Here is an 18,863-nt window from a genome sequence, read left to right on the forward strand (position 1 = left end):
CTGGCGGAATTTCGCCTATGATGATCAATTGTAATCAAATTAAGACTGTTAAAAGTGTTTCCGTGTCTCAAAGTAACTCTAATGGACTAACTGATAATTAACACACTAAGTACAGGTGTTTTTTACACCTGCAGACCTGGCGACAGAATTTGATAATTATGTACATATAGTTAAGACCTTAACAAAGAAATTGGTACATAATATTCATATAAAAACATTAAATTTGTAATTCATTATTTTCTGGCTTTGAAATGAGGCTAGCGCAGAGGGTAAAAATACCCTTTCTGTCCGTAAGTATCAATCGACCAACCGGGTAGACATACCTTTCCTGTCCATAATGTGTTAATTATGCACCGGCTATAAGAGGATTCTGCATTAAGATATAACTAACATTATGTGAATATAATAAATAGATTTCAGGTAGTCAATTTTTTTTTTGTAACAACTCACCCCTCCTCAATATTACCTTCCCTGTTCTCTACTGTACATATTCACTTTTAACTTATGCCTGATTGCTAGATCTCAGCTTTCTGGTATTTCGTTTTTATTATTATGCCAATTATTTTTTTAATTTTATAATTTTATTTATTCAATATAGATACATTTTTAAGTACAACGTAATACATTTTCTAAACATTTATACATATGGCAAACTTTTAGTTTTAGATTCGCTGTGCCTCTCCAAAAAAGAGACTGAGCTCTTGTGCTTGGAGAGGGACTTACACTCATGGTTTAATGTTTTATATAATTAATGGTATAGTAGTCTTTTTTATATATTTTTTCAAGATATATATGTAATGGGTATTAATTTTTTTCTTAAAAATGTTTATATCTTCTATTTTTTAATTTCTTAAGGGAGTTTATTGAAATATTTAAAGTTTTGTTAAAATTCCTTAGTATTGCATTCTCCAATTGATTTTTGAAGGAAGTAATAATGTAATGTATTTACTTTGTGTTTTATTTTCAGAGTGAATGGTACGGATCGTGCATGTATGACAATGTGCATCCCGAGGATGTGGAGAAGGTTCGAGAGCAGCTTAGTACACAGGAACCGCAGAACACCGGCCGCATACTCGATCTCAAGACTGGGACTGTCAAGAAGGAGGGACACCAATGTGAGCAATTAACCATCTTTCATGCTGAATATGTGATATTAAACCATATCTTATTCTACTTGATCTATATCAAATCTTAAATTTTTTGTTTATAATAATCCACTAGACAATGTTAAACTTGTCTTAAAAGTTGAAAAAAAAATGGTTTAACGTAAATTTAAGTGATTTTTCACTCTAATATTTATTCAAAATTAACCTTAAGGTATCAGTCCAGGGCTTCCATGCGCTTCAGCGCAGGACTGATCATCTTGCCTTCTTATAATAAATAACTGAATAAACATTACGTCACTTTGAGGCAGCGCCCTATCCACCATTGGGTAAAGGTAAGTAGTAATATGTTAGAACTGTGATGTAGGTGATTTGTGCGAAATGGGCTACAAGGTTGTTGGCAAATCATTTTATTAAATCTCGTTCTTGCCCTCTTATTGTCTGCCAGCATGCTTTAAATCTGTTGCTTTTGCCCTCCGCATACTACACACCGCATCTGAGGACCAAAGTCTTCTTGGGTTAAGCAAATACTTATATTATTTTTATCTATTTGACTTGTTACTTTTAGCTTCGATGCGTCTGTGTATGGGATCACGGCGCGGTTTCATCTGCCGCATGAAAGTGGGTGGAGGGGAAATTGGCGCAGGGGGAGGGGGGCACCTGGGCCGCCTCAAGCAGCGCAACTCCCTCGGACCTGCCAGGGACGGGCACAACTACGCCGTGGTGCACTGCACTGGTTACATCAAGAACTGGCCCCCAACTGGTAAGAACACATTCTCAAGCTATTGTGGACCGAGCACTTAACACATTGTTTGCGGGAAACACTTAAAAGCGTATTTTACATAGTGTTGGTAGTAACACATTGTTTGCCGGAAAACTTAAAAACGTCTTTTACAAGACAGGTGCCGTGGCGTAGTTGGATAGATGCTCGACTGCGAAACTGGCGTCGGGGGTTCGATTCCTGCCAAGTTCAAAATAAATTCAAGAAATATTTATTTTCAATTGGTCTGGGTGTTTGCGGTGTATTTTTCACGTTTACCTTCCATATCCTTACTATCCTACCTGCAGACAAGCCTCTAATAGAGGCTTTGCTAGTTATTCTTTTTAAAAAAAATTAAAATAATGTTGGTAGAAAGCGGGAGACAATTATCAGCGATCTATTTTATTATTTTTGGTGGAGTGCGAGAGACGCCAAAAAACATTGTACAGATCAGAATTGGGTTTGCTGTTACTTGAGATTACTGAGAGTCGGGCGGCAGGCTGTCCGAGTATAATTAGGGTTGGGGTTGATGAAAAAACTGCCCAAAAACAATGTGTTTATAGTTGTTCTAATGAAACAAGTTTGTAATCAGTCTACAATATTGACATGTGAAAATTTCCAGAGATAAATGTTATAAGTTGATATTTATTTTGTGGGTAAGAAATTATGTTACCAGTATGTTGAAATTTTTTTATGAGTAAAAAACACATACAAATAATTTTTTGTATTTTATTTTTGCTTCATTCTCATATCAATTTGTAAAAATATACAGACAAACATATTTTTTTAATTTTCACCTTTTTTACAAAATAGTTTTTTTTTATTCTCTTGCCGTTTTTCACCTGAAGAATAGATTTATTTGATATCCCATTCGATAAAACATAAAATAGCTTTTTCTTTTAAAATAGCTTTTACTACATATCTTGAAATTATTGTTTTACAAAGCAAAATGTTTGTACATTAATTTTTATTTTTCCATCATGGTCTCTAAATTTGATGAATATATTATTCGGAAATCAGTTCTCCATGCAGCATCAAGAATCGTGACTCGTGGCTGGTGGTATAAATTATACAGAATTATATGGTCCTACTTTATTTTGTAAGATAAGTTAATTCTTCAAAAAAGTGCCATCTATTGACCTGTAAAATTAAATTATTTTTAAAATGTTAAACTCACAAAAAATTTAATTTATAGTATATCAATAATGGAAAGTGACAAAGGTGTAAGTCTAATAATATTGATGATTGAGTGTTGATAATAAAACTCTTTTTAGGGTGGTGACTGACCGGAGCCATTTTGTCGGTAACGTAACACGTTACGATGCGAGCATTCGTATAGTCAGTATAGCAAGCCGAGCGCTCTATCCATAGTTTCGGATGCTCGCTGATGCTCACCGCGAGCGATGTTACGACGTTACGTTACAATGAAATGCTCCGGTCAGTCACCACCCTTAGCCTTAAACTCACTTTTCATTTTTTAGGATCTCTGAATTTTATAATTTATTTTTAAACATTGTTATTGTATTATTGTTTAGATTTTCTGTTAGTCAATAGAGCATGGCACTTAATTGTGTGACTGTTTTTTAAGTATGAGGCTATCAGATCTGTTTCCAGGTGTACAGATGGAGAGACAGGGAGAAGATGAGGCTCACGCCTCCCACTGCTGTCTGGTGGCCATTGGCCGATTACAGGTAACTAATTTATTACTTTTGATGATTCCTATAAAAAAAACTTTTTTCCATGTCAAATTACATCATAAAAAATATTTACCGTTGGCTGATTAAAATATATGCGGAAAACTAAATAATTTAGTTTTCCGCATATATTATTTGCAATACCAATGTACATGTCGCTCACTCCTTTCAACAATGTCATAAATCAAAAATCGTCAATTTTCAGTTGTGCATGTTTTCGGAATGCCCAGAAAATGTACTATATCCCAGCAAAAGCGGCATAGTTTTAACTTAATATTTACCCGCTACATGGCAGAAAGTGTTGTTTTTGCATTTTGAAGAAAAGGAATATTTTAATTATTTTTTGAAATATATTAAATATTTTTCAAATGGAGAAACAGGTTTTACCTTAAAAGATCTGTTGCACAGTAAAAAGTTCAATAAGTGGCTTTATATTTATTTTTAATACGTTGTATTATATTTTTAAACTTTTAAAACGTTGTCCTGAAAAATCAAGTTTTTTGATTTATGACGTTCTTGAAAGGAGTGAGCGATGTGAACTTTCATCGTTTTTTTTATGGAATGAAATATATTCCCTTAATTTTTTAATTTAAAATGTTTTCTGCCAGTAAAACAGAGTGTGACAAAAAAACCAAAATGGTGATGTGTTATGTCAGTTTTGAGAAGAACTTGATAAACTAAAGTGTTTTTAACAATTTTTTTTACTTTTTTTGGGAATTATTGCATCAAAATATATTAAATGCATACATAATCGCAAAGTAAAAACTCATGGAAACGGTTTTCCATTATTAAGTAATAATATCTTTTCGTAAACCACATTATCGAAATTTTGTCACACATTTTATACTGAAGTTAAAAATAATAAATCTCAAACTCGAAACACTTTTGTTGTTTGTAAAACAAAGAAACGACTATAAGTTTATCAAGACCTTCTCAAAACTAAAGTAACTTCACCATCTTTGTTTTTTTCTGTCGCACTCTGCTTTATCGGCGGAACACTTTAAAATTCAAACCATGAAAACATAGTTAACTTTTCGACATGGAAGAAATCGAAAAAGTCTAACTCTATTTCATTAAATAACATTTTTGACTTAGCTCTCGGATATATAACCTTGCTTACATGATGGATATCTAACCAAAAACTGACTATTTTGTTGCCATCTTAAAAATGGTCAAACTAATACCCCCCTCATATAGTAAATGGGGATGCAGGAAATAACTCGGTTGAAGTGGGGGTAGGAGCTGTTTTCTATTTTTATTATTTTTTTTATTTCTTATCATCATATTGAAAATGATGCAGAATGCATCGAAACACGTGTCACAATAGATTTTAAGAAATAGTGGTATTTACTAAGTAAAACTTAAATAAAAAAATCTATAACTACTCTAGAATTTCATATATGCTGATAATTGATTGAATAGTTGATTTGACTAAATTTGCAGGTAACATCCACCCCGAGTGCGTCGGACCTGTCGAGTTCGAGCGGGCAGGCGGAGTTCATCTCGCGCCACTCGCTGGACGGCAAGTTCAGCTTCGTGGACCAGCGGGTGTCGGCGCTGCTCAGCTACACTCCGCAGGACCTGCTCGGCAAGAGCTGCTTCGACTTCTTCCACCCGGAAGACCAGACACATATGAAGGAGAACTTTGAACAAGGTGGAACTTTTTGTACTTATTTTAATCAAATTATTCCGGATACTGTTAAGTTTTGGGTTCAAGAGTGTTTGTTGGTTGCTTATGTTAAGATTTAATTTTTAACCTCTAATACCCAAACTTCATCCTCCGTTGTGTAATGGTCAGCACGCTCGGCTACCGTACTGGATATCCCCTGGGTTCGATTCGCAGGGGGGAGGCCAAATAAATATAAGTGATTTTTCACTCTTATATTTTTTCAATATAACCCTGGATTGGTACCTGAAGCAAAGAGCTGATCACCTTTCCTTCGTGTGTTATCAATCAAGATAACACTGCTTTTATATGATGCAGCGCCCTTTTCACTATCGAGTGCGGATAAAGGTTTAAAGAAGAAGAATTTGAATCAATTAATTCCAGATACTGTTAAGTTTTGGATTCAAGAGTGTGTGTTGGTTGTTTACATTAAGATTTAACATTTAACCTCTTATTATTTTCGAAAAACTAACTAAGTAGTTACTTTAAAACTAACTATGAAATAGTGAATGTTTTTTACTTTATTTTTAAGTTGTTTCTCGAAATATAGTGATTAGATTTGTTAACGGCAAAAAAAGATATATTCATTTGAAGCGGTTACAACTGTGGCCACCAAGGATGATTGCATAGTGCATAAAAAATGCAATTGAATCAACATGGTTAACATTTTATGCTTTTCTTGTCGAATGTGACTAATTTTGCCTTTTGTGCGTTCTCAGAGTAGAATCTCAGAATAATGTAATGCATTTTTTTTTCAGTTCTAAAATTAAAAGGCCAAGTGATATCATTGATGTATCGCTTCCGAGCTAAGAATAGAGAGTGGATATGGCTCCGTACATCTGCTTTCGCCTTCCTAAATCCTTACACTGATGATGTGGAGTATATTGTCTGCACCAACACCACAGCCAAGTAATATACTGTTTTATTATTCGTTCCATACACAAATATGTATATCATTGTAACAACGATTGCTGTCCAATTACTAAAAATAGATTTCAACCATCCAGTTATTGTAACATTTTGTCATGAATACATATATAGGAGTACAAATGAGCATGAACCGGAAAGACGGATAAAAGGTTTTATAATTTTGGTTAAAACAGAGCTAAAAAGATTTTAATTTAGAATGGAATTTAGATGTTAGCACTGGGAGTTAATTTAAGATTTGGTATTTGCTATAAATTTCAATCAAATTTTATATCTATTGCACATAAAACTTTATTAGTGCGAATTGCTACAAGTGTTCATACTTTCCAAAGATTTTTTTATGTCCGTCCTAAAGATTTTTGTAGAAGCAAATGATTTAATCGGTTCTCCAATTTCGAGCTTGCCAGGCCGGCCAAATAAAATTACCATTTAGCTATTTGCGCTCATATTTGTGCTGGTTTATTCCTACGTCGGGCACTAATTATAATAATCTAAAATATGGAACAAATCGCTCACTCCTTTCAAGAACGTCATAAATACAAAAACTTGATTTTTCAGGAGAACATTTTTAAAGTTTAAAGATATAATACAATGTATTAAAAATAAATATCAAGCCACTTCTTGAACTTTTTACTGTGCAACAGATCTTTTAAGGTAAAACCTAAAGGTTATTTCTCCATTTGAAAAATATTTATTGTGTTTAAAAGATAATTAAACAATACCTTTTCTTAAAAATGCAAAAACAACAACTGAAAATTGAGGATTTTTGATTTATGATGTTCTTGAAAGGAGTGAGCGACATGTACATATTTAACATAAAACAGTGTTCATATTTGGCAAGTCTTCATAATATCCTTTAAATATAATTACAAAAAATAAAGTTTTATCAGGTTTTATTTTTCTTAAAGTGTTACGGACTACCAGGGAACAGACTTACTTATATTATCTCCTGGCACTTAAAGGGTTAATCTGTCCGGTGAAACTAAATTTGCTAGAACTTTTCTGATAACTGTCGTGCCTATTTTATATTAATTTCTGTATGCAATCAATAAACTTCCCTTGATGGAGATGTCCGCCTCCGTAGTGTGATGGTCAGCACGCTGGGCTACCGTACTGGAGGTCCCGGGTTCGATTCCCAGGGGGGGTAAAAAAAATATAAGTGATTGATAAGTTTTGGATTCAAGAGTGTTTGTTGGTTGCTTACGTTAAGATTTCATTTTTAACCTCTAATGTCCAAATTTCATTCTCCGTAGTGCAATGGTCAGCACGCTCAGCTACCATACTGGAGATCCCCCGGGTTCGATTCCCAGGGGGGAGGTCAAATAAATATAAGTGATTTTTTCACTATAATATTTATTCAATATTACCCTGGACTGGTTGGTACCTGAAGCGGAGGGCTGATCACCTTCCCTTCATGTGTTAACGATCAAGATAACACTGCGTTTGTATGATGCAGTGCCCTATGTACCATCGGGTGCGGATAAGGGTTTGAAGAAGAAGAAGATCAATAAACTTATGCCTGTTTAAAGAAAAACCCACTGACTGGTGTCAAAGTTGGCATGTGGGATAATGATGTGTCTGTATCAGGTCACTGCATGCGGACGGGGGAACGGGAGCCGTGGGGGCGGTGGGAGGGGGCGAGGGATACGACTACTCGCTGGCGCAGCGGCACCGCGACACGCCCTCGGGCCTGTACCACCAGCACCCGCCGCCGCACCAGCACCACGCGCCCCCGCCACAGCACCACCTCGTGCACCACCAGAACATGCAGCAGGAGATAATACCCGGTACTGTATCCCTTCAACTAGGCCACTTGACTGTGGTTAACCAATGATTGACGCAGTTGTCCCTTTTCTTTAGTTAAATTTGTTCGCCTCTGTAGTGTAATGGTTAGTGCGCAAGGTTACCATACTAGAGGTCCCGGGTTCGATTCCAAATAGGGTCAAAATAAATATTAGTTATTTTTCAGTCTAAACATTTATTTAACATCATCCTGGACTGCACCTGAAGGGAAGAAGCGGAAGGCTGATCACTTTTCCTTTGTGTATTTAACGATCAAGATAACACTGCTTTTATAAGATGCAGTGCCCTATGCACCATTGGGCGCGGAAAAGGGTTAAAAGAAGAAGAAATTTGTAAACCAAATTTGGTGTGGACTCAATTACTAATTTTGATTGAATGAATTCTGCTTCTCCGAATTCAACCACCAGTTGAAAGGAAAGAGTAAGAGGATCGTCTCTACTCTCTTTTTCGCATACATCATAGAGTGTACGCGCATGGGTCGCGGGTACTGTGTTAATACGTAGCATAGGGAACCAGTAGACGCTTGCATATTAAACTGTAGATGAGCTAAACACATTTTAATATTCATTAGTTTAGTCAAATGGAGAAAAAAACAAGTGCAGAAAGATTGCGAGCCTTTAGTAAATGAAAAAAAAACAAATAAACTACAAAAAAGCACCAAAAACGTCTTGAGAAATCAATATATATTTTCAAGTCAGGCGGACGACATAAAAATTCTATAAAAAACAATTTAAAAATATTCACTTTTAATGTGCGAGAGTCTTACACATATATGCATATATATTTTTTGAATTATCTTAAAATTATTGTTTTACACATATAAAAATAAATTGATATTTACTTTACTCATATATAGACAATTGCTCATTGAGTTTGGTATAATATAGTGAGAATATGTTTTCCAGGAGGTGGTAGTGGGCGGCCTCCCAGTGGCCACGAGGGCGGTGGCTACCCCGGCGGCGGGGGAGGGGGCGGAGGCTACCCGGGCGGGGGAGGGGGCGCGGGGGGCGACCCCTCCCCTTACGGCTCCCCGCAGGCTCCGCCTGGCCCGCCCCGGCACAAGCCCGCCAGCCCCACGCAACAGACCATACATTGGAACAATTCCATCCGACAGGTAAAGGGATATGATCATTCTATCAAATATTAACTACCGGTTAATTTTAACTTTTTTTTGGAAAAAAAATATTAATGTTAGTAAGTATATAACCACTCATTGAGATTTTTGTATATTGGTTTCAAGACGTGCCCGTCTCTTCGTCAGTCACTTCAACAATCACCACAACAGTATGCAAATAATACTACACATCACTACCATAGAACTATTCACATTGTAAATGCTTTAAATTCAAAAAGTATTTTACAAAATTATTTAAAAAAAACACGAGCTGATCTTCGCAAAAGAAAAAAAACATATTTTACCAACCTCTGGTGGTCACAGGGATCATATTAATTAAAATCCGGTAGTCTACTATAGAGACATTTATGCATTTAAAGGTCATTGATAAATTTTTAAACCGCCCTACACATACAAGCGTACGTGATACGCATGTTTCTTCTGCACCATTCCGCAATAACCTGGATTACGTAGGTAAAAATATTTCATGCGTACCAGATACACATCTGGACGAGACAGAGAGGGGATGCGATAACGAGAAAGTTCATCAGTTCCATCCTAAATGCACCTATTGTGGCAAAAATTTGTGAGGTATGAATATAACGAAATTATTTTTCGACATCTCATCAAAGATGAAGAAGAATATAGAAGTCTTGCATTTACGGGGCTATGCCCAGACTTCCACATTCTTCTTTATCTTCGATGAGATGTCAAAAAATAATATGAAAAATAACTCCTATAATTGGAGATAATCCAGATTTGGACACACAAAAAATACAACAAATATTGTTTTCATAATTCTATAGGTGTTTTTTGCCTGTTTCTCAGAAAATAACCTGAGAGTAGGGTGGTTAATTTATTTTGCATATTCTGGATGTTAATGAAATTCTGGGAAATTATATAAGGCACTTAGTTTATGAATGCTATTTTCTACAGTATTTCCAATATCCAATTACTCCACAAATTAACCTAGTTTGTAGAAGGAACTCATCGTCTAAGAGTAGTCAATGTTAGTAGGTAGGGTAATGAGAAATGGTGATATTTGAGTGAAGTTGTGTGTTGTTGCGCAGGGTGGCGAGGGCTACCAGTATGGGGGCGCAGCGCCGTTGTCCCCGGCGCGCTCGCCCGCACCGCCCGCCGCGCCCACCTACGCGCAGCTGCACCAGCGCCCGCCCGCGCACCACCCCCACCTGCAGCACCACTACCAGCAGCAGCCCGCCAACCCCCCGCCAGGTACACCACACAAAATCCAAACATAATAATAACTATCTTTTCCACTCTCCATTTTAATTTGTGTTAAATGCTAAATCAAACACTGATTTTTAATGCCTTAACTAGGCGAAACAACTGTCACAAAATAAATTTTTATGTAATTTTTTAACAATAAAATACAACTGAGTAAACTCAAAAAATCTGTGATAGATTTAACATTTGATACATAATAACTATCTATCATTAAAATCCTAACTGTCCATCAAACCTCTTCCCTTAGTTTTTTCCTCTACCTCCTTCCCTAAACTCCATTCTTCCTTTGCCTTCCTTATCATCAATTTGTCTTCTTCTTCTTCTTATTATTATAGGCCTTGCGGCCTGTTTTTAAGAGGGATTAGCCTCCTGCGACGTCGATTCCCTGCTATCGACCCATCTCTTTGGTGGTCTGCCCGAGAGTCGTCTACCATGGAGTTGGCCGTACAATGCGATGTGGGGGAGTCTGGATGGTTCCATTCTCCTCACATGCGCATACCATTGTCTCCTTCGTTGGATTCCCCACCTAACGACATCTTCAATCTCGCATATTTCCCTGATTCTGGCATTTCTGATTCTATCTCGAAGACCCTTGCCTGTTATGCTTCTTAGAGTCTTCATTTCTGACACTCTGAGCGCGTTTTTTGTGGCAGCGGTGTCTGCTCTACTTTTGATTCCATACGTCATGATGGGTCGGACGCAAGTTTGTCAAGTTTGGACAAATATTTGTGAATGTTACTATCACAAATAAATTTGTAACATTCACAAATATTTAATATAGTATAAAGTAGTTGCTTAACACGTTGACTGCCATGGCAATTTTCACAATTCCGGTCTAAAAAGCCAATTTCATGTAATCATATTGAATAAAAATATTCTTTTACTTTTTGATTTAGAATAAATTTTTTATAATTATATTTTCTATTCATTCATTAATAAATTTTCTGTTCATGTAAGCCAGCATTGATTATTTGTTCTCTTACCAGAAGCTATCTATCTATATTAGCACTGAGATACTAGTAATTTTGTCTTAGCTGCACGAATATGGCAAGTAAACACATTACGAGATAAGTCGTAGTTGGCGTCCTAACAAAGAACGCAATCTACGAGTTATCTCGTAATTGGCAGTCAACGTGTTAATTAATTAATACAGTAGTAAATTCTGCAGTGAAACGGAAGACGAGCACAAAGTCTCTAACATATACTATAGGACTTGTGCCCCCTTTTCAGTGTCATTACAGAATTGTAATTTACAATTTTTTTCTTTCTCATTTATACTTTATGCTCAAGCACATCTACCCTCTGACTGCAAACACCTATATAATAAGGCATCAAACGTTTTGACCAATATGGCTAGACTGTTTTTGGTTGGTTGGAAGATATTGCTTCTTAGCAATAAGCCCGCCAACGTACATATTTTTATTCTGTACGTGAAGTTTAATCAAATAAAAATAATAAAGAAAATTAATACAGTAAAAGTAATATATTTTTGTTCCTCCTTTATCCATATGACAGAACGTTCTCACAATTTCCTTCCCTCCGTTAATGAGAAATTTTAGCAGGGGGGTGTTGGGTCAAAAAATGGTTGGGAACCTGTCCAATCAAAATTCAAAAGCCCATTCAAATTTTGCTACCATTCAAAGTATGTATATTAAAAAATTTGGTTAATTACTAAATTAAAACTATAGTTCGAAATTCATAAAAATGTGTCACCTAAAATTAGAATTAAAATTATGTCAAATGAACAACAAATAAACAATTTAAAGGGAAACAAAAACTTAAAATGTTTTTATTGATTTTCGGTTTTATTCACTGCTTGTTATTCAACAAAAAATACTAATTACTTGCAATACATTAGTTTTTGGATTTATCTATTTATTTGCTATTTTATTTTTCAAATTTAGGTCCTGTCATCTTCAAATTAACATGCTTTTATTATATTGTATTATAATATTGATAGTGATTCACTCACCCATTAACAGTGATATATATTTGAAAAATACTCGTTTCAATTTTTTAAGGTTCCGTAAAGTAGTCGAGTATTATTTTTGAGACATCGTTCCCAGTGAATACATTATGTGAATACGTTTGCAGGAATGTGGTCGTGGCAAGGGGGCGGCGGCGGAGGGGAGGGCGGGCCGGCCCCGCAAGGCCACCAGCCCCAGGAGCTGTCGGATATGCTGCAGATGCTGGACCAGGGACCCGGCGCCGCCTTCGAGGATCTCAACATCAACATGTTCAACACCAACTTCGAGTAATCAGATCTGCATCCGCCTAACTACCAAATGTGCTCAACTTATCTCAAATAGACACTAGCGGGTCCGGTACATATTAGGATTAATCCTGGTGAACAAAAACTCTTTAGAGATGTTCGTCCAATCGACAAAGAAAATGTATAATTTTTCATATTTTATAACTTGTTTTTATCGTGATGTGTGTTTTGTGAAGTGATTGTGAGAGAAGATAATATATATAAATTTTAAGAATTTTTTTAAGACTCGTAATATTTGAATTTGTTCGACACTGGACACTCGTGAGAGTTGCGGAAAATAGTTATCGCGTACGATATTTCCTTATGCGCGCGTGCGGGCGGCACTAACAAAACCGATCACTTCTTAGCTCTAAGAATCATCCCACATTGTATTGTATTATTATTATATTTAATTACTTAAATTACTCGGAAGTGAGACATTACACATTTTATATTTCCGTTTATACATAATTATTGACTTGTAATAATAATTAATTCATAAAAAGATTCTTTTTTATAGTTAATTTATTTCCAAATTGAGTGCAAATTGACTACACACGAATTTTGTTTAAATTAATATGATCCTGCTTTAATACTTGCAATGAAATTTTATGTAAAAAATAAATCTTAGTTCTATGAATATGATTTTCATTTCTCCTACCTTTATCATCTACCCATTGTTATGCCCCTTAGCGATTATAGCTGTCTACAAAAAGTGAAAGTCTTCATCATATACTATGTATAGAATTTTTAGAATTTTATTACATCTTTTTTATTTTATTTTACTATCATATTAAAAAAATTATAGTAAACCATTCAACTGTTGAATTTTGGCGTGAAAATTCGTCAGTGCAGGAAATTGTCACCCACAAGTCAAACAAGACTGTCAGAACACCGCTTGGGTTTTTCAATAAAAACAAATGGTTTAATGTTTGACTCGAGCACAGCAAGACTGACGAGTTGGAATACGATTTACCCGAGCAGTGCTCGGGCTCGTCAAATACAATACAAACTCCCCGAGTCACGTTCGGGCTAGTCATTAATGTATGCAATCTTTTGAAAATGTATGCAATTAAGAAACAAGCCTAACTGTACATACTTCTCGCATATTTCTTCAATATTATATACGGATCAAATATTCTTACAATAGAAATTTCGACAGTGTGTAGTGTTATCGATTTCCAATTTCAAAATCAGTATTCTATGGTCAACAAGTTGAATAACATTCGCTGCAACTGATCTGTAATTTAAAAATAAAGCGCTATATAATTTTACTACACAAGTTAGATTCCCAACTTGCCATTAGCGTAGTATGAGAACTCAAATGTCAATTTAATAAATGAACTGACATATTTTCATCTTTGTTTTTATATAAATAAACATACTTTTAAATTTTTAGTAATTTTAACATCTTTTATAATATTGTAATGAATATCTATGTACGTTTATTAAAATCTGGCCGCCCGGAACAACAAACTTACGGGCAAACTATATATAGAAAAATGAATAGGACATCACCATATATGTAAATGAAATATTTAAGTTCTCAACGTTGTATTTTTAAAAGGTAGATTTTGATATTAAAATAGCGCAGGTGGAAAATATATTCTTAATTATTATATTATTCTAAGTGATATATAGCTAAATTCAAATTATTTTTTAAATTACAGCTTGCAACACAGGTTTTGTTCAAATTGATGACATCATTTAGATGTAATTTAAAAGATTAAATTATGGAAATTACTTATCTTAAATTCTTTTTATAATATACATCAATTAGTGAGAATATTTTTTTAGTCGCCTGCTTTTTCGCCCCACCTGGTGTATGTAAAATTAACGCCCGATTTTGATGTAATGCACAAACTTACATAATTAGTGTATTAAATGGTAAATTGGATGTTCAAAATTTTTAAAGCATGATGCCTTACAAAGGCAAAACATTAATAATTGTATCAATTATTATAAATTGTCATATTATACAAAAGAAAGATATAAAAACAAAATATGCAGGTGTTGATAAAAATTATGAAAAGAATCATAGGATTTTAAAACAAAATCTTCACTTAATGTTTAAGTATTTACCTCATCACAAATGTTTTCTGAACATTTACTTAAACAACAATATAATTTGTCATTTAGCATTTTGCAAATATTATTTTCCAATTCAACCCTTGAATAATCTCCGCTATCTATGAAGGGTGGATTAACATAATTGTCTTTATTTTTAGAATTTATATTATTGGCTGGCTTTAGATTTTTCTTTACTTCTCCTGACTTTACGTCCTCTTTTGGTGACAATTTCGATTTTTCTACTTTTGGTGATGTTTTTGATTTTTCTACTTTTGGTGGTGTTTTTGATTTTTCTTGGTTGACTACTTTTGGTTTATCTTGTTGAACAATTTTCGTTGGGAATTTCGGCTTGATTTCTGGTTTTACAATTTTTGATGGCGGTTTTGAATTTCCTTTCTTTTGAACTTTTGACATATTTTGTACTGTCGGTTTCTTATCAAGACGTATTGGTGGTTGAGGAATTTCAGATGGTAAAGATTTATTTTCAGGTGTAGGGGTTAGAGTCTGGGGTGAAATATTACCTGGACATTGTTGTGTGACAGAAGTAAGCAACCCGTCTTTCATATTTTCACGTTTGACTGAGTTAATGTTTTGTCTGCAGCTACAACTGTTGGTGTTGCCCAATGTTCCAATTTTGCCAATGTTATTATTAGCTTCTAATTTCTGATGGCGGGTTTTTATTTCTTCCAGCCTTTTCATTAAATCAGAATTTTCATTTGTTGAAAATTTATAATTTCCTTTTGAAAGTGATTCTCTTTTTGAAGAGTCTTCTTGACAAAATTTATAATTTCCTTTTGAAAGTGATTCCCTTTTTGAAGAGTCTTCTTGACAAAATTTTGAAATTTTTGTTTTTGTTTCTTGTTTCCAATTTTTTTGTGCTTCATGAAGTTCTGTGTTTTTTTCCTGGTAATCTGTATTAATTGACAATTGCTCCTTATTTACATTACATTTACAATTTTTAGTTCTTTTTTTTACCATAGTGATATCGTCCTCAGGATGTAAGCCTTGAAATTTTAATTGCGCTTGAAGAGTTTCCATAGCAATAGTTTTTTTCTGTACCTCTTCCTCCAGAAATTTATTTCTTTCATCAACTTCAACTTTATGTTTAAGTAACACATCAGATATTTCTATGATTTGTTTTTCTAAGATGCATACCTATTAAATAATATATAATATCAATATACCCTGCTTAAAGTACGTTTTAAGTAAAAAAAATACAACTACTTTATTTAATATTTATGACTCTTATAAAGTAACCGACATGAGGTCATTCACTTGCATCCACTCACTTGCAATGGCTCAATTCTAAATCCATGTAATGACAAGAATAAGATAACAGAATATTATTGAATTTAAATAAGTCTAAGTTTAGGAAAGAAAGACCCACTGCCGTCAATAGTGGTTTATCATTTACATTGTTGCATTGTTGAAAACAAATAATAAATTATATACCTCTCGCAAAAAGTCACCTTCGGGAAGTTGTTGTTCCTTAACGTGGTTGTACGCTGGAGTTAAATCATTCTTCATTTGATTTGCTCCACAGGTGCATCTTCCTACCAATTCTTCATTTATTTTTTCTTCTTTCGGAATGCACTCTGTTTCCTAAGAAATTAGATATCAATTTACAGGTAGTAGTATGATATTGTTTATATTGGTGTAAAATAATATTATTACATATTTTAGAAAACGAGTATGTTTTTTTTATAACACAAATACTAGCTGCATTGCATAATTTGAAGTAGGAACATCATAATTCACCATTAATTTACACGATCTGCCCTGCAACGCTTCGTCTTCGAATTTTACTCTTTCCACGCTGCACATATCTTTCTGAACTTGACACAACATTTCATCCTTAATTTTTTCATCTTCAGTCACCTGTTTTTCTTCGCTTTTCTTTGTTTCTTGTTTCTGAAAAAGTAAATAACAAATTAAAATCATTGTCTTAGTTTTACCTCATATTTTTATTTGGGATGGAGACCTGGAAGAATGTTTAGGAAACAAAGTCAATTAAAAAAATTAAGTACATATAAAATAATCATTGATTTTATTTATTTTGGTATAAATATGTCGGCTTTAAATTTCAATATTAACACTTTAAGGACGGGAAAGGTATTCTACCCGTTCGGTCAATTGATGCATAAGGACGGGAAGGGTATTTTTACCTTCTGCGCCGGCCTCATTTCAATGTCAGAAAAGAAGGAATTATTTAATGTTTTTATATGGATATTATGTACCAATCTATTTGTTAAGGTACTAACTATATGTACATAATTATCGAATCCCGTCGCCAGCGCTCCGCAGGCGTAAAAAACACCCGTCCTTAGTGTGTTCAAATATAACCATCATTAATGAACACTTTAAAGAGTTTTTATTAGTGAATTTTTTATCCTTATGCCATATGCATTTTTTAGAAAAATTAATATGGTTGAATAGTCCAATTCATATTGTAGATTTTTTTTTTAATGTATACATTTAAATTTACCTGTTCATACATATCCTTCCATTGATTTCTTTCTTGTATTAGAATATTTTTATTTTCTTCATTTTCCACAAGCTTCCGCTTAAATGCCAATTCCATTTCACCCCACATTTCATCTGCTTTTGCGAGTGTAGTCAGAAAAGCTATTTCCTTCCTTCTCAATTCTTCTATTTTTTGCTTCATTTTAATTTCATTAGTTTTTAGTTCTTCTATGTGGTCAACTGCGAATTCCTGGCATTCACAAACTTCATCCTCCTGAAAAAGAAAAACCTTAGGCCGGAACCGTACGGACTGCCTGGAGCAGTTGGGGAAGACTGGTCCAAGCTGCTGCAGCTGGGAATTTTGAAATTTTGAAAACACATACAGGATTTAAACCCTGAAGGATTGTTTTTAAGATATATTTTATATGCCTCGAGTTGTGACATATCTTCATACATGCATACTGGATTTAGACCCCGGAAGATTGTTTTTCAGATATATTTTATGTCTTGAGTTGATACATCTATAATAATCTTTGAAGTATTTTTACCTGTTGGTAATAATTGTCCTGACACCCACCACCTCTCAAGTGTAAACTCTGTATTTCCATGTTCTGCAGAAGGCCATTCTTTAATGTCCATTGCTCTTTATTTGAACGCATGTTTTATTTTTATTTTTTTTCTAAATCAAACAAAATATGTACAATAATAAATTTTTGTAGCAAACTGTAAACATAAAATTATCCACAAAAACAAAAAAAAGAGTTATTGATTCCAAAATTAAGATGACATATTAAGATACATTTCAATTTTACAATAAAATGTTTTGAACCTTCATCTCTCTAATGTAAAAATGTGTTAAAATTTAAGTAAAACATAAAATATTTTTTTTTAGGTAATTGTTGAAAATTGAAAGTTTACTGAATTTTTTTTTTATAACTTAAAAATTAAGAATGTTTTTTTTCTTTGTCTAAGGGAAAAAAATCAGGATCAATTAAACTTTTTGCATTTTCAAAAATACATAAATAATCAAAACCCGATCTTAAAGTCAGACTTTAACTGTCAGGTTATTAGAGGAATAAAAGTGAAATAATTAATAAAAAGTTAAAACATTTATAAAGGTTACTTACTTCCAAATTGGGTATAAAAATTGTACCAGTATTTTATTTTCTTTATTCACCTCACCCCACCAAAAGTATTTTTTTTTTGTATTTTTACATATTCTGAGTGTTAACCTATGAACGAGTATATAAGAAAATATAGTCCGGATATTATTTCTGGATAAAATAATATAATTTAATCATAAGACTTACCCATAATTTAGGAATTATAAATAAATCGATACATGCTGTCACAACTTTCATAATTTTTTTTTTTCTTTTCTTTTTTATAAATAGAATAAAATTATAAAAATGAAGGCAGTACTTACTTAACCCCTTGTGAAACACTACTCATGGTTCTACGTGACCCTGTGAACTTTGGAAACAAAGTTTTTGCCCAACTTGGGCTAAATGGACTACTCAACGGTGGCCGATGGTGTTATTTTATGCAATGGTTAATATAACAGGCGTAAACAGTACAATTATACATGATGCAGTCACCGGAAAGTCAATAAATCGACCAAACTATCTTCGCATGCTTGGCATAGAGTTATGCCTACCATACGCTCGACAGCGAATATAAAATGAGAAGATACCCTGGCAATTGCGTATGATAACATCAAGGGTGTTCAAACTGCCACTTCCTGAAAGATTTGTTCCAGCTGTATCG

The 18,863-nt window shown here is 34.0% G+C and overlaps 2 protein-coding genes across 10 annotated transcripts in view; one reads left to right on the top strand and one right to left on the bottom strand.

The window, feature by feature from the left end:
• tgo (Aryl hydrocarbon receptor nuclear translocator homolog tgo) overlaps window positions 1-13,203 on the top strand; it is a 133,759-nt gene extending 120,556 nt beyond the window's left edge. For 4 of the 7 annotated variants that reach the window (XM_088275467.1, XM_088275541.1, XM_088275263.1 and 1 more), the window contains 9 exons: window positions 968-1,115; window positions 1,672-1,866; window positions 3,478-3,554; window positions 5,001-5,211; window positions 5,982-6,132; window positions 7,738-7,937; window positions 8,859-9,067; window positions 10,138-10,300; window positions 12,407-13,203. In XM_088275467.1, coding sequence (XP_088131593.1) covers window positions 968-1,115; window positions 1,672-1,866; window positions 3,478-3,554; window positions 5,001-5,211; window positions 5,982-6,132; window positions 7,738-7,937; window positions 8,859-9,067; window positions 10,138-10,300; window positions 12,407-12,570 — 1,518 coding nt within the window. In that variant the 3' untranslated portion in view covers window positions 12,571-13,203. Of the gene's footprint in view, window positions 1-967; window positions 1,116-1,671; window positions 1,867-3,465; window positions 3,555-5,000; window positions 5,212-5,981; window positions 6,133-7,737; window positions 7,938-8,858; window positions 9,068-10,137; window positions 10,301-12,406 lie in introns of all 7 variants that reach the window. The other 3 variants (XM_088275407.1, XM_088275117.1, XM_088275186.1) reach the window with 1 other exon arrangement.
• A 149-nt stretch (window positions 13,204-13,352) lies between these two features.
• LOC148313909 (uncharacterized) lies at window positions 13,353-18,466 on the bottom strand. 3 transcript variants are annotated; one of them, XM_088275652.1, is made up of 8 exons: window positions 18,407-18,466; window positions 18,224-18,328; window positions 17,645-17,775; window positions 17,119-17,370; window positions 16,392-16,544; window positions 16,086-16,235; window positions 14,646-15,788; window positions 13,353-13,803 (listed from the first exon to the last, which is right to left on the bottom strand). In XM_088275652.1, exons 3-8 carry the CDS (start codon window positions 17,753-17,755, stop codon window positions 13,771-13,773), a joined length of 1,842 nt encoding a protein of 613 aa, XP_088131778.1. In that variant the 5' UTR covers window positions 17,756-17,775; window positions 18,224-18,328; window positions 18,407-18,466; the 3' UTR covers window positions 13,353-13,770. The 3 variants fall into 3 exon arrangements, with proteins under 3 accessions (XP_088131778.1, XP_088131919.1, XP_088131851.1); XM_088275793.1 differs by lacking the exon at window positions 14,646-15,788; XM_088275725.1 differs by lacking the exon at window positions 18,407-18,466 and having other exon boundaries at window positions 18,224-18,358.
• Window positions 18,467-18,863: the final 397 nt, after the last annotated feature.

Source organism: Brachycentrus maculatus, unplaced genomic scaffold (genome assembly GCF_059751285.1).
Source record: "Brachycentrus maculatus isolate JH-2025_06_01 unplaced genomic scaffold, ASM5975128v1 h1tg000004l, whole genome shotgun sequence".
In the NCBI taxonomy this organism is placed as follows: domain Eukaryota; kingdom Metazoa; phylum Arthropoda; class Insecta; order Trichoptera; family Brachycentridae; genus Brachycentrus; species Brachycentrus maculatus.

What these genes read in the sequence shown, in the direction of transcription:
- LOC148313909 (XM_088275652.1), bottom strand. Translation starts at nt 17,755, where the DNA reads ATGCGTTCAAATAAAGAGCAATGGACATTAAAGAATGGCCTTCTGCAG. An exon ending in GGAAGGATATGTATGAACAG is followed by an intron (nt 16,545 to 17,118) that starts GTAAATTTAAAT and finishes TTACTTTTTCAG; the next exon opens with AAACAAGAAACAAAGAAAAG. An exon ending in AAGGTGACTTTTTGCGAGAG is followed by an intron (nt 15,789 to 16,085) that starts GTATATAATTTA and finishes ATTATTTAATAG; the next exon opens with GTATGCATCTTAGAAAAACA.